This window comes from Paralichthys olivaceus, chromosome 21, assembly GCF_024713975.1.
Source record: "Paralichthys olivaceus isolate ysfri-2021 chromosome 21, ASM2471397v2, whole genome shotgun sequence".
In the NCBI taxonomy this organism is placed as follows: Eukaryota; Metazoa; Chordata; class Actinopteri; order Pleuronectiformes; family Paralichthyidae; genus Paralichthys; species Paralichthys olivaceus.
In genome coordinates, this window is record NC_091113.1 from 6,424,328 (window position 1) to 6,437,309 (window position 12,982).

Consider the following 12,982-nt stretch of genomic DNA (forward strand, 5'->3'; position numbering starts at 1 on the left):
AGAAGACGACTACGTTTATTCTGCTTGTTTTAAATGTGACTAGAAGAGGTTTTCAGCTGCAGTAAAGTCTGTGTCTTACTGAAATTGTGAGGTTGAATAGTCACTGTGATTTATGTGGAGCTTGAGGATGTCGAGGTTGTATATATGTTTAGCCGGCAGCTAGAAGAAAACCCAGAACACATCCTGCGACAACAATACATCATCTCAAAGTTTTTCTTTTATACCTTTCAGGTTTTTTTTTTCCAGGACTCATAAGACTTGGGAGCATATGAAGAAACTTATGGGTTTGAAAGTGGAATATTTGACTTGTTCTATGCTAGTCTTTGAAATAGAAAGAGACATTTTCACAGCACATTTCCTCGACCATACATCAAGTGTAACTCTATGGGAGTCAATTTTTTTAAAAATGGTTGTGAGAAGAAACAGAAAAACGTTTATGAGAGTGTAAGTGATTCGGCGGCTGTGTGTTCCTCGAGCCACAAATGCAGTTTGAAATTCTTCAGGGCAAAAAAATACATTTGGACTTCATCTTGATTGACAGCAACTGTGCATCTCTTAGCTAAGATGTGGTGAGTGATGTCGGTGCTTGTTTGTGCACCTGCACCTTTAATAAAACATTTAAGTGGCTAAAAATGAACAAAAATTCAGATATAAATAACAAGGGAGGGAGCAGCTGCCGATTCTGATACACTGACTGTGTGTGTCTCTGTAAACTCATCATTAACATCCTGTCAGTCAGGAAACTCTGCGGAGGAAAGGCCATTAGAATGCATGGAGTGATTAATCCATCCAGCAGGCAGCACAGGTGAGCTACGTTTGGAGAAGAGACAGAAAACTAGTGCAAATGGAGAAATAACTCACAGACTGCTAGAAAGTATCGTTCCCTCTCTCAGATCCTATTCGAGCTGTGGCAACCCATCACTGCTATTTATTTTTAATGTCCTCTCACTGTCCTTTCTTCTTGTAGTTCATCCATCTCTGCTTGTCACTAATAAAGAGGGTCATCCATTATACATGGCCACTATCAACTCCACGGTCTAATACAACACAGTGACACACAGGCAGCCAGGTGAAATATTACCCCAACTACATCTCCCAGGGTTCCTAGCTCATTTTTACATCTGCTGGAAGTGAAACGCTAAATTTAAAATGGGTCGATTCACATTTGAAAATAATCAAATGTTTACCGATATTCACAAATATAACTCTTGCTCACCATTTTTAATCTTGAATGAGAACCCACGGCCCTGAACCAGACGGAATCTGTGACATGAACATGAGCTTTACAGCCGTCCTCATTCACTCGACATGCAAATCTCCCTTCTCTCACCCCAGCAAACCCATTGAGAAATCAGGCCTGTCATTCTCAAATCTCAGCTGTTTACATTGAATTAACTTGTGACTGAGCAGATGTGCACAAAAGCTCTTGTTTGCATGTGTGTGGGCGTTTATGCAAATCCTCAAAGCACATGATGACAACAGAGAGGAAGACACACAACATCCTCACACAACCACAACTGTATTCAATTTATAACAAAAAGTCAAATCATAGAAAAAAAGACTTGACCCCAGCTAAACTATAACCTGACTGGCCCCTGAATGCCACTTTCCTGTCAGCAGTATTTTTATTTAAGCTTTTTATTAATCTTTTTTTAAATAAAAACTTACTGAATCAGGAAGTGTAAATGGTTGATGGACATATAATTGGCCCCTCTGTGTAAATTGTGGCCCTTTAATGGCCCCCAAAAAATCCTCGATTTGACATGGGAACTCATTATCTACAAAAAAAAAATTACCCAACTGAAGAGTGTGAACACAGAGCAAGTACTTAATATCCCTGTTAGAGTAAAAATAAAGCACATTTTTAAATTCTGTTCAGTAGTTTGGTCTTGAAAGTTTTTTGACTAATGGATGAATATTATTAGATTCAAAGCCTGAAAATCACTGTTATAAGAACAAAGAAAAGCATCAACAGTTCCCAATATTTTTGTAGTTTCAGTTCTTTAAAGCTCAGATGTCTTTTTAAGCTTTGGCAGAAGTATACGTGTAGATACAGAAGTACATAGCAGCACTGGCACAAGAGCAGGGAGGTGAAATGTGAAAGTATCCTCTGATGTGCTGGAGAATACGAGAATGATGACAGACTCACTTCCTAAGGTAACCACAGGTTTAACTGTTTGAAACCCCGAGAGCAAAACAAGACCCCAGCCTCTGTTTCATTCATGTCGTCTTCTCATGTGAAGACCATTTGTTACGGGCTTCAATGAGCCAAATTTAGCTTTTTATCTCTGCTGCTTCGGTCTGATCGCTCCATGGAGCCTAAATGAGGCGAGAGCAGTGTCAAATCCCCACTGAAGTGGGACGTTACTATAAATATTAGCCCACTTTGTGGACAGAGGGGCCTGCAGAGAGAGAAGTGTGCCATGCAACAACATGTGAGGGTAACAGATGTTAGAAAAAAGGCCTGTTCAGTGTTTAGCTGCACATTTTTTTTCCCATCTTTGACAACATGGTAAAGATTCTCAAGAAGTACAGTCAAGATAGAATCTGACAAAACATAATAATGCTGGATTTAGTTCATATTTAAGTCCTGACTATTAATCTAAATATTGCTGTGTGTAAAAATACTCAGTTTTTGCATGTGAGTAAAGTGTTGTTAAGACCCCTGCTTGCCTCTGGTGTTAGGTTTAGTTGACTCACAGTGACGAGCTTCATCTTCAGGCTCTAAACCAGCGATATGATGAAGACGCCAGTTGTAGAATTGAGCTAATGAGACAAATAACAAGTGAATCTGGTCACCTGAAGAAGAACACACAAGATTTGCCCCCTCTAGTGGTTGATGATATCACTCAATAGGGAAACCTTATTGTGATGAAGCAACAGCTCTGGAGACGCATGCAATAATGAAAATTCAGTTTCAGTTTCAACAAATGATATAATAAGTTATTACAATGAACTTGTCCAGGACATTCATTCTCTTCATTCTCCATTCTGAAGAGACAAAAAGGACAAATAATGTAGTTCTACTGAGCCCAGGTTTTATCTAGAATGGAACTTAGTAGAGCGGATACCTTCACCGAGGCTCAACCATACCCTTCAATTCAATCAAGCTGCACCAAATTACACACACTCATACATATCAATCCTCTCACTATGCTCGGAATGCTCAGTGATAAATCAAAAATCCTGGATCTGCCCCCTGATCCACGTCAACATTGGATGGTTTTTTTCTCGGCCAATGTCTCATCTACCACCAAGTTTAGTGGAAATCTGTTTAGTAGTTTTTGCCTAATCCTGCTGACAAACAAACAAATAAATAAACGAGCAGGGGTGAAAACATAAACTCCTTGGTAGATGTAATATGAGCCCTCAACATACATCAGAGTTTTACTTGCACTCCATGATTTGGGCAAACAAGGGGTTTAATTTAATATATAAATCTTAATCTTACGGTGACACTGTGAATATTTAGATGCCAAAACTTTCAATATCACCAGATGGTGTTGACTAAAAGAGCGATATTTATAAAAATATGGAGCAATGTCAATATTTTACGAGCTTTAGGAGAGTTTTTATATTTTCTTTGGCTTTTTCACCAGCTGCACCAAAAACCATCATTGTACCTAAATTAAAATGTTTTCTCGTTTAAGACTTTCACCTGATTATTGGAAAACAAAATGAAAACCTGGTCAGGTAAAGTCAGAAATTATCTTTAGTACATGATATAGACAACATATGGTTTAACTTTGACTGTCAGGGAAGTCAGGCGCGGTTATAAAACATTTCATCAAACAAAACAACAGTAGCAGTTTAACAATTTGCTTTAACAAAAGTATAAATATGGTTGAGATGAACATTTTCAATTGAGTCATATGTTTTTGTCTCGTCTCGGTTGCTAAAGGCACATTTCATCAACTCCGTAATTCAGTCAGTCAGCGCCACAGTCAGTGTCACGGTTTCAGGAAACCGTTTTTCCCAGTAAGAAATCAGCGTATTCTCTCCTGCGCAGCACTCGGTGCATTTTGAAGGTGTTGGGTGAGGTGTTTGAGAAAGCCATCATCTGCTTACGAAGCTCCTTGAACGCACCGTCCGCCACCAGCTGCACCCTCATTGGTCCGATGCTGCCTTTGATACGGAAAGACTTGTAGACTGCCGAGTCCTGCTGGAGACAGACGTCCAGCTGAAAGGAATGAGAGAAGACGGGGAAAGACAGCTCTGAGTGATTTCATGATAAAAAAAGATAAAATGCAGTGTATTTCTGCTGTATGCTGTTCTTACCTTGTATCGTTGCTCCTCTGTGAGCTTCCTCACACCTTTCAGCTCCACAAACACCTGGTAATGAGGATCTGAGCCGCCTATTGAATCTCCTACAACACCAACACAGTAATGTCAGATTCATTATAATGCAAACTGAGCCTGACTGACCACTCAGAAGATTTCACACACACAAAGGTCAGATTAAAACACAAGTGTGATCTTGCATCAAAACAAGTTCCAACTTTCTCCAAAAGAATCTGAAACACAGCAAAAAGCTGCATTATTTTTGCTTTCTCCCTTAAACACTGACAATGCGTCATTACCCCATGTGATTCAGAGTCACAGAAAACAGGCAGTAAAACAGAGCGAGAGAAAATAGATAATTTTTTACAAAAACAAACGAATCCAGAGGAAACCCCCTCTGATAAAGGGATATAATCATGATTGTAGTTCTACAACTTACCCATGATGCCACTTTCAGCACAGCAGTAGTCGACCAGTTGAGATCCTGGCCACTGAGCGACGGCTTTCTTCAGAGCGTTGAGGAACAACGCTTCAGAAACCTTCTCCCCCCGAACATTCAACATCTGACCCCGTCTAACAGGAGACAGACCGAGGGCAAAATACTCATCTGTAAAAATGTACTCAAGCAGAAAAACTAAAGATACTTCACACACAGCATGAGATGATACACATGCTTTAGTTGTACACAGTGTAATACTGTACCTGTACTGAAACTCAACAATCGGACACTGATTATGGAATCCAACCACTTTCACGATGTCACCAATGCTGTATCTGTGAAACAGCAAAATACAGACATTACTTCTACAACTGTCCAGCACATCAGAATAAAAAATAAAAAGTGTTTTTCCTACCTGAACAGTCCTGATGCGTTTGTGATGACAAGCTCGTAGTTTAGTCCCTCCTTCACCTCCTCCATCAGCAGAGTGTGAGGCGTCTCCTCCTCGAGGCTGCCCTCGGGCAGGAACTCGCAGAACATGGAGCGAGGACACAGCAGGTAGCGTCTGTTTGGCTCCTGAGGCCACAGGTTCACCCCGATCAGACCTGCAGGGGCCCACATATTCAATTAAAGACGATAGAGGACTTTCTAACTTGACAACACAGACAAAACTAAAACAGACCCTGTAGAGCGCATATTCCACCGAGGCCTAACAGTCTCTTTAAATACACTAAATCCACCATGTTTGTTGTTGACATGGTTCTAAACCATTGACCAACAAATGTACTTTTTAAGGTGATGACTAAAAATACTAATACTGGAAAGTTTTTGGTCCCTGCATCATTTTATGAGCTTTTAAGTCAATGAATGCTACTTACATTACATTAACTGTAGAGTCCTGTTGTGGGCCAAGCATAATACATACTTAATGTGCTTATTAGACCATTGGATTATGGGACCTTGTGAGGCTTTCACAGTACAGTAGGACACTCGCCCTCCACCTGTTATGTCAGGGAGAATTTTCCTGGCCCAGAACTGACTGTCACTTTGTCATTCACAGCAGCTGTTCCCACAGCAGCGTCCAGGGTCGCGTGCAGGTTCTTACCTTCAGTAGCGGCATAAAAGGGTGAGTAGAAAGGCACCCCCTGGCAGTAACTCTCCCTCAGCATTTCCCCGTAGATCTGATTGGAACCCGAGTCCACAGCCAGCACCAGGTGGAGGTGAGGCCACAGCCGCTTGGCGATCCCCCTGAAGCCGTCCTGGAAGTTGACCCGGAGCTGAGCGGCTCTCTCTGGGTCTGGTTTCATCAGAGCTTCGAGTCTGGTCCTCACTTTGGGCTCCAGAGCCAGAGCACTGCTGACCGTCCCTCGTTCGATGTCCCCCACAAGCTCCTGCCAACGATCCTACAGGATGGAGAGGAGATCAGAGAGAAATTACTTTTCTTATCCTTAGTTCATCAAATAAATTTAATAAACACAGGATTTTTGGGTTTCGTATTATTTTACAGCACATTTTAAATCATTTACTGCTGCATTTAGAAATCTTATGAATTAGAGAAGAGAGTGATGCATGTAGAAAAAATCGTGCCATGTAACCGTGGTGACCAAGGCTGTACCTGTAGGGCAGTGAAAGCATAGAAAACTGTGGATGCAAAGTTGGACTCCAGCGTTCCCACACTCTGATCCTTCAGCGCAAACAGGAGGTGCAGGTAGAGGGTATCCTTCTCACTAAGAACCTAAAGGGACAGTACAGTTTTATTTTATCATGCAGAAATGTTTATTTGATTTGCATTCAAATCATTAAACACACAAACAGGCGACATCCAGACCAATGAATATGTTTATTGTACCTCAAAGGCGGGTGCTGGGGTGGTGTAGAGGTTCAGCATGTGGCGGGAGGAGGCTGGCGTGGAGGAGTTAGGTCCAATGGAAATGCCGGACTCAGACTGGCGAAAAGTAGGTGTGTAGAAGAACTTGGTCGTGCGCTGCAGGCTGTCAGTCGCAGGGAACGCCTGCCGCATGGCGTCCAAACACACAGTCACTCCCTGGTGGACAAACACAAATGATTATTGTTATCATCATAGTTTTATATGACCAATAGCACAACAAAGGGTGCAGCTGGGCCAACACATCATTGACACCAAGCGCTGGCTTCACCTGCAGGAAGAACTCAGTGTTGGTGTCCTTGGTGCTGAGCAGCATGGCGCTGGAACCCGACGTCCCAGACGTCATGGCCAGGATCAGCGGCTTCTCGGCGATGATCACCTTCTCCTCTCCTGCAGCGATGCGTCTGATGAGCTCTCGGTAATGCTCATACGTGGTGATGGGGTGACGCGCCCGGAAACTGGCGCTGTCTGAAATGGCAGTGTCACCGTGAACAACAGTCTAAGACATAATTTGTCGGTTTGAAATATTAATTTCACTGACCATGAGGAGACAGGCTGTGATATCATTTCATCTCACATACTAGTGAGATTAAATTGAAAGAAAACAAACATTTTCAAGATTCTAAAATGTGAGGAAGTAAAATAAATGTCTGATGGGCTGATAATCAACTAACAGAAGTGATAAGGAAACCTTGACTTGAGCTGGGAGGGATTATAACAGTTATTCTACACTTTTTTGATCCTTTCCTTGAAGAAAAAAAATCACTGATAACGTATTGACTACTTGATTATGAATTATCACTCAGAGTAAGGTGAAGAAAACGTATGAAGTTAAGTAAAAACATTGATTTTAGGGCTAAAACCTCAGTGAATCCTGGTCCTGGTCCTACTGGCATCGCCTGCTGTACCTAAAGACTTTATGTAAACCGTATATCATGTTACATCACAGCTCAGTTCAAGGACGACTGTGTGTGAGAGCTACAGCAGTTCAACGTGTTGTTACATCACACGTGTCCACAAACGGATCATTTAAACAGTGTTGTTCCTCCTCTTGCCTTTCATTGAGCTGAAGTCGAACTCTCTTCCATAACTCGTGTCTGCGTTTTTACGCAGGCGCTTGAGCAGCGTCTCCTCCTGGACCCGCTTCACGTTGATGGTGTCGTCCTCCAGCCTCTTCCTCTGCCTCCTGCCCAGCCAGCCCACCGCCTTCACGGCCACGTACTGGCCGAGCAGCCCGCTCCACGTCCGGCTCTCACCCTTCATCTTGGAGCCGATGTCCCTCCAGAGGAGCGCCATGCCGGCCAGGGAGCACACACCGAAGGCGGCGGGCAGGAGCGGCGGCATCCCTGTGGGAGAGACGCGGGGAGAATGAGAAGCCAGGTGGGGGCGCTGTGGGTCTATGTTACACCCGTTTTACCATCTTTTAGAATCAACACGCAACCAGACTCAGCTTCTCCTCCGCTGTCACAACCACACGTTTCACATCCAGCTGCATCCTCTTACCCTGACTCTGTACAACAATGGCGGCAGCGACCGATAAAACCGCAAAACCCAGCGGCACAGCGACACGAACCCAAGAGGAAGCCATGAAGAGAAAACTGTGTCACCGACTGATCCTGGTGTTTCTACTGTTTACGTGTTTATTCACGTTCAGGCTTCATGTTTACGATCCTCAACTTCTGCTTCCTATCAGCTGTCTGAGCAGCTTCCGTGTTTGGGTCAGAGCCGGCCGCTGATTGGTTGACTAAACGATGACGCGATTCATGGCCGCTGTCAGTTTTCTTTTCTTTTTTAATTTTAGAAAACTTTAAGACATTTACAAAATGTGTATAATGTTGAATGGACACTTTACAACACTGAATAAGAAATAGGATGTTCATAAAACAATACAAAGAACACACTTTATTTAGATAAAACTTTTTTAAAGAGTTTACAAAGTGCTTTGACAGCAAATCAAGAAAAGTAAATACAAGAGAAATATAAAAGAGACAAGGATGATGTGATGTGTGAAAACCATACATTGAGTTAAATTAAGTTGAGTGAAATTAAAGAAAATCTTTGTCACGTTTGTATTTAATGAATTCCAATGACTTGATTAAACTGTAGTTGTTTTTTAACAATATTAGGAAGGTGAGCCAATGTGGAGCTTTGAAAAAAACAATACAAAAGCAGAATTTATTGTTATTACAGTTCGATCTGTATCCATCAATATTAATTAATTGAAATGTGTAATTGTGATGATTGTTTTCAATAAAGGAAAATAATAAATGTACAGAACAACTAAGCAAGAAGTGAAAATATTAACAAGACAGTGTCCACTTATAACTTCTCTCTACTGTCCAACACCAAGTCAAAAGACAGAGAAATGGCAACAGAAGCCACAACAAATGTTCTCTTCTTCTGCTGCAGGATGTGTAGTGAGTCTGTTTTCTCCTCTGGCTGCACATTAGTCCACAGAAACTCCTTCATCAGCTCTCCGCCTCAGAACCTGCAGAACATCAGACACAAAAAAACACTGAAAACTTTGATGATGGACTGAATCAGTCAGAGAGAGATCAGCATTTTGCTCACCTGCTTCATTTCCGTAGTGATGGCTGATGAGAGAAGACATGAGATTTTGTGAGATGCATGAAGTGATGAACACAAGATGAAAATTATTTTAGATTTGTGTATGTTTTTGTTTTTTTTGGACTAACCTTCCCAAGAGGAGGGGAACACGACCTGTCCATCGACAGAGGCACCACGGATCAGCTCAGCCAGCCAGGACACCTCAGCTGGGTCATCAACAAAAACCTCCTCTGGTTCATCGACGCACAACTCAAACTCTGCCACAGTCAACACAAACACAACTTCAGCTGCCTTTACTGTTCAATGTTTTTATTTCTCTTAGATGTCACTTATAGTGTATCCCAAGAAAACAGAATGCTAAGCAGCTGAGTAACATGGAGACAGTGGAACATGTTTTTTCCTCTGAGCTGACCTGTGACAGAGTCTTCATCTTCCTCCACCTCCTCTTCCTCCTCCTCATTGGACCAGGCCGCGCTTGTTCCCGCTGCAGCGCTGCAGTCAGACATGGAGGACGTTAGGTTGCTGGTTTGAAGCCGCTGTCTCAGGCCTTCTGTGTCACAGATGTAGGCCTCTTTGTAGAAGTGACTGGCTGCACATATAGACATTTAAAAAGAAAAAGGAAAAATGTACTTTTGAATTTTTGAGAGAATACTAAGTCCAAATTGTGACGAGTCTGAAATAGTGACAATGATTTTGTTGAGTTTGCAGTAATTTATATTGCAACAGCTTGGCCTTGAACATAATGACTGTCCCCTTATGGACATGTACCACAAACAGAAGTCCCTGAGTTTGTAGTATGCACCTACTGACCCTCCATGTCCTCCAGCTGTTGGATGTAGAGGACTGCGTCTCTGGTGTCGATGTGTAGTCGGTGACTGTCACTGAGGTGCCTCAGGATGTGTTTGGAGTGGAAGGCAGAGTGAGTGTAATACACCAGCTCAGGGAGACACAGAGACCCGACGGCAGCGACTTCAAACCGTTTGCCCTGGAGAGCAAGAGAAAGGGAGGGATCAGAAACGAGGTGGAGGTGATGTTCTATAGGTGGCAGTAAGTTTATGTAAGTTTAAGTATGTACGTAGTGTTTTTAGGGCCACAACCTGGAAAGTGAAGCGGTCGATGTCGGTCCAAGAAAGATTGTGCAACAGATACAGTTTCCCTTCCACCTCCTTCAGGGAACAAATCTAATCAGTTGACATTTATAAAATAATCCAACTCACAAATAAATTGGTTTAAACAGTTTTTACATTCACAAGTCAAAACCTTCCCCAAATAATGTGCATATACACAAACAAATGGCCCGACTTAATGTAGTGTTTCCTGCCATTGAGGAGGAGCCACCTCGTAAATATGGACTCCTTTCAACACCACCCCAAGAAGGATTGAACTTCTCCGCTCTCTTTTCTCCTGCAGAGAACAAAGAACATGAGGAACTTACAACAGATGCTGCAGCAGGGAACAGGATCTTCCATTAAATATGCACAAAAAATGATTAAAAACTAAAGATTAAAGATGAGAGACTAGATTAGAGAAATAAGCAGCTTGGCAAAGGAATAATCAGTGTAGTGTTATGTCTTAATCTTGTACATGTTTATATTAAAGGTTCAAGTTGCTCCACAATTTACACCAACAGCATCTTAGACCTCACAACCCTCTGATATGATATTGTTTGTCTGCTTCTTTCCAGATTTATCGGGAGTTTTCTCCTCAGGGAGTTGAATCATCATGTCTGGGTTCAGTCTGACCTGTCTCATCCTGTAGAAGGTGACCGGTCCGTCTTGCAGGCTGCCGGCCTCTTTGATAAACTGCAGCATGGCTTGGCTGCGTGTCACACCTCTCAGTTCCTCGTGCAACGCAGGGCAGTGCTGGAGCAGGTAGGCTCGCCCTTGACGTTTAATCAGCTGAGCACAACATAATAATGTCACATACAAACAAATGTAATGAATGTGATTTCATTTGTAAGTCTATTTTTACCCAGGAGGGGAAGTAATCCTCAGGAAGGAAGTAACATCTTTCCTCTTCTTCTTCATTCCAATCTCTCTGCTCCAGATTTCCAACTTCAGCTTGAAGAGCAGAAGCTGCGAGCTGGAAGAACAGAGCTTCCTGCTGGCGGCTCTGTGAGCGAAGAACCCTCTGCCTCAGCTCGGTGTAGTAGAGCTGCTGCACTTTGCTGCTCCTGAAATGACCAGGTAGAAAAATCACAAATGTCAATTCTGTTATGTGGACGTCTGGGAGCTTTTTAATTTTTCAGAAAAGGATGCTGATGGGAAATCAACTTACAGTATCAGCTGTCCATTCTCTATATAATACTGCACCCTCAGAAATACGATGAATGGGACCTGAGAATGTTCAGAACAGAGTCAAAGAGGAATATCTTATATAAATGCTTATTTAGGTGGAGTTATTTAAGACACAAAAGTCATGCAACGAAGACCTGATGTTCATTGAATTGTAAGATAACAACTAAAACTCACTGTTGTTGAGCTTCTGTTCCATCGTTTGCCAAAGTACTTGCTCAACTTCAGGTCCAAATCAAGAAAGAGATATTCATTATCTGTCGGGAAAATATAAACTTTCAATGAACACAGAGTAGATGGCATCAAGTCCAGTGATTGTTTTGTGCACAGTTTATTAAATACAGTTGAAATAATCATCGTCAAATGACGTCTACAGGCTAATGAGGAGTTTCTACTCCCTTCATCGTGAGCATCCTCCCTTCACTTCAGCATTCCACAGTGAATGAAGTGAAAACATTTTTCACTCCACCTCCCGCACATGTGACACGATAACTTACCTCTGAGAACAGCCAGGCCGAAGATGTAGAGATCAGTGACGCCGAGCTGCTTCAAAACGCTGTTCAACACCTCCTGGGCTCTGGCTCTCACCTGAAGAACACACAGTGTAATAATAATGGTGACACAAGATTGTATTGATTATTAGGTAATTTATTTGCATATTTAATCATTATATATATATTTTTTGTAAATTGGATTATGCTGTAAACACAAATTTTAAGGATTTTTTTCATTTCAAACAATCCTCACTTCAAAAAGCAGTCATCTGTAATCGAGAGAACTCTGGGGTCACATGATCACTTGATATTTTACTGAATATCAAGTGATCATGTGACTGAATACTGTGGAAAAACATTTTCACTTTGCTCAGCACAAACATTTTAATAATGGGCTCTCTATACCAGTTTTTGCATTAGAATAATTACCTTCAAGCCATATGCAACTAAATTAAATGCCTCTGTCTCATCACTGGCATGGAAGAAAAGCCTTTAAGTGGTTGAGATATATGAACGTATTTAATTTTAAGTGATGCATTAAGACAATAAAACAAACCAATAAACAGACTTAGAAAGCCACTCACTGTGATGGTACAGTCCAGGTGCTGCTTGTTGGGTAGAAGGATGCACACTCGTCGCTTCTGTTTCGTCCTCATTGTCACAGGAGCTTCTGTTTGTCTCCGTCCTAATATCTCCCTCTTGTCCTTAAGATAAACACACAAGTCAGCCCGCCCTCCGCAGCCGGTTCTGACTTATGAAACAGCACATAGTAAAGGTACAAACAAATCTGTGAAGTGTAGAGCTGAAACAATTACTTGGCATTAAGATTGATTATCAAATAATTATTTTGTTATTTCTTTCTAGCACAAATACCACACTCAACCCTCTCTGGTGTCTGCTGTCAAATCTCCTCTGTCGTATACAGCACGAGAATATAAAGCGTACAGTGGGAAGGTTGTGGGCACTTTAGATTCATCATATAATACTATCAGGCTCTGATCTTTTTAATGTCATTCTGCAG

General features: G+C 41.9%; 2 protein-coding genes across 2 annotated transcripts; both read right to left on the bottom strand.

The window, feature by feature from the left end:
- Positions 1–3,694: 3,694 nt before the first annotated feature.
- On the bottom strand, positions 3,695–8,326 carry ghdc (GH3 domain containing). Its single transcript, XM_020083541.2, has 11 exons — positions 8,109–8,326; positions 7,661–7,951; positions 6,877–7,073; positions 6,570–6,764; positions 6,336–6,455; positions 5,826–6,123; positions 5,136–5,325; positions 4,984–5,055; positions 4,721–4,854; positions 4,279–4,367; positions 3,695–4,180 (listed from the first exon to the last, which is right to left on the bottom strand). The coding sequence occupies exons 1-11, from the start codon at positions 8,191–8,193 to the stop codon at positions 3,959–3,961; spliced, it is 1,893 nt and encodes a 630-aa protein (XP_019939100.2). The 5' UTR covers positions 8,194–8,326; the 3' UTR covers positions 3,695–3,958.
- A 156-nt stretch (positions 8,327–8,482) lies between these two features.
- Positions 8,483–12,716, bottom strand: LOC109626724 (FERM domain-containing protein 6-like). Its single transcript, XM_020082857.2, has 13 exons — positions 12,546–12,716; positions 11,965–12,055; positions 11,645–11,724; positions 11,451–11,509; positions 11,145–11,346; positions 10,916–11,071; positions 10,512–10,577; positions 10,271–10,339; positions 9,984–10,158; positions 9,586–9,762; positions 9,302–9,430; positions 9,177–9,199; positions 8,483–9,093 (listed from the first exon to the last, which is right to left on the bottom strand). Exons 1-13 carry the CDS (start codon positions 12,615–12,617, stop codon positions 9,052–9,054), a joined length of 1,341 nt encoding a protein of 446 aa, XP_019938416.2. The 5' UTR covers positions 12,618–12,716; the 3' UTR covers positions 8,483–9,051.
- Positions 12,717–12,982: the final 266 nt, after the last annotated feature.

Coding starts and splice junctions, on each gene's coding strand:
- LOC109626724 (XM_020082857.2), bottom strand. CDS start 12,617: ATGAGGACGAAACAGAAGCGACGAGTGTGCATCCTTCTACCCAACAAG. Junction 11,347..11,450: donor GAGAATGGACAGCTGATACT/GTAAGTTGATTT, acceptor TGGTCATTTCAG/GAGCAGCAAAGTGCAGCAGC. Junction 9,431..9,585: donor AGATGAAGACTCTGTCACAG/GTCAGCTCAGAG, acceptor TGACTGTGGCAG/AGTTTGAGTTGTGCGTCGAT.
- ghdc (XM_020083541.2), bottom strand. CDS start 8,193: ATGGCTTCCTCTTGGGTTCGTGTCGCTGTGCCGCTGGGTTTTGCGGTT. Junction 7,952..8,108: donor CATTGTTGTACAGAGTCAGG/GTAAGAGGATGC, acceptor TCTCTCCCACAG/GGATGCCGCCGCTCCTGCCC. Junction 6,124..6,335: donor ATGCTTTCACTGCCCTACAG/GTACAGCCTTGG, acceptor TCCATCCTGTAG/GATCGTTGGCAGGAGCTTGT.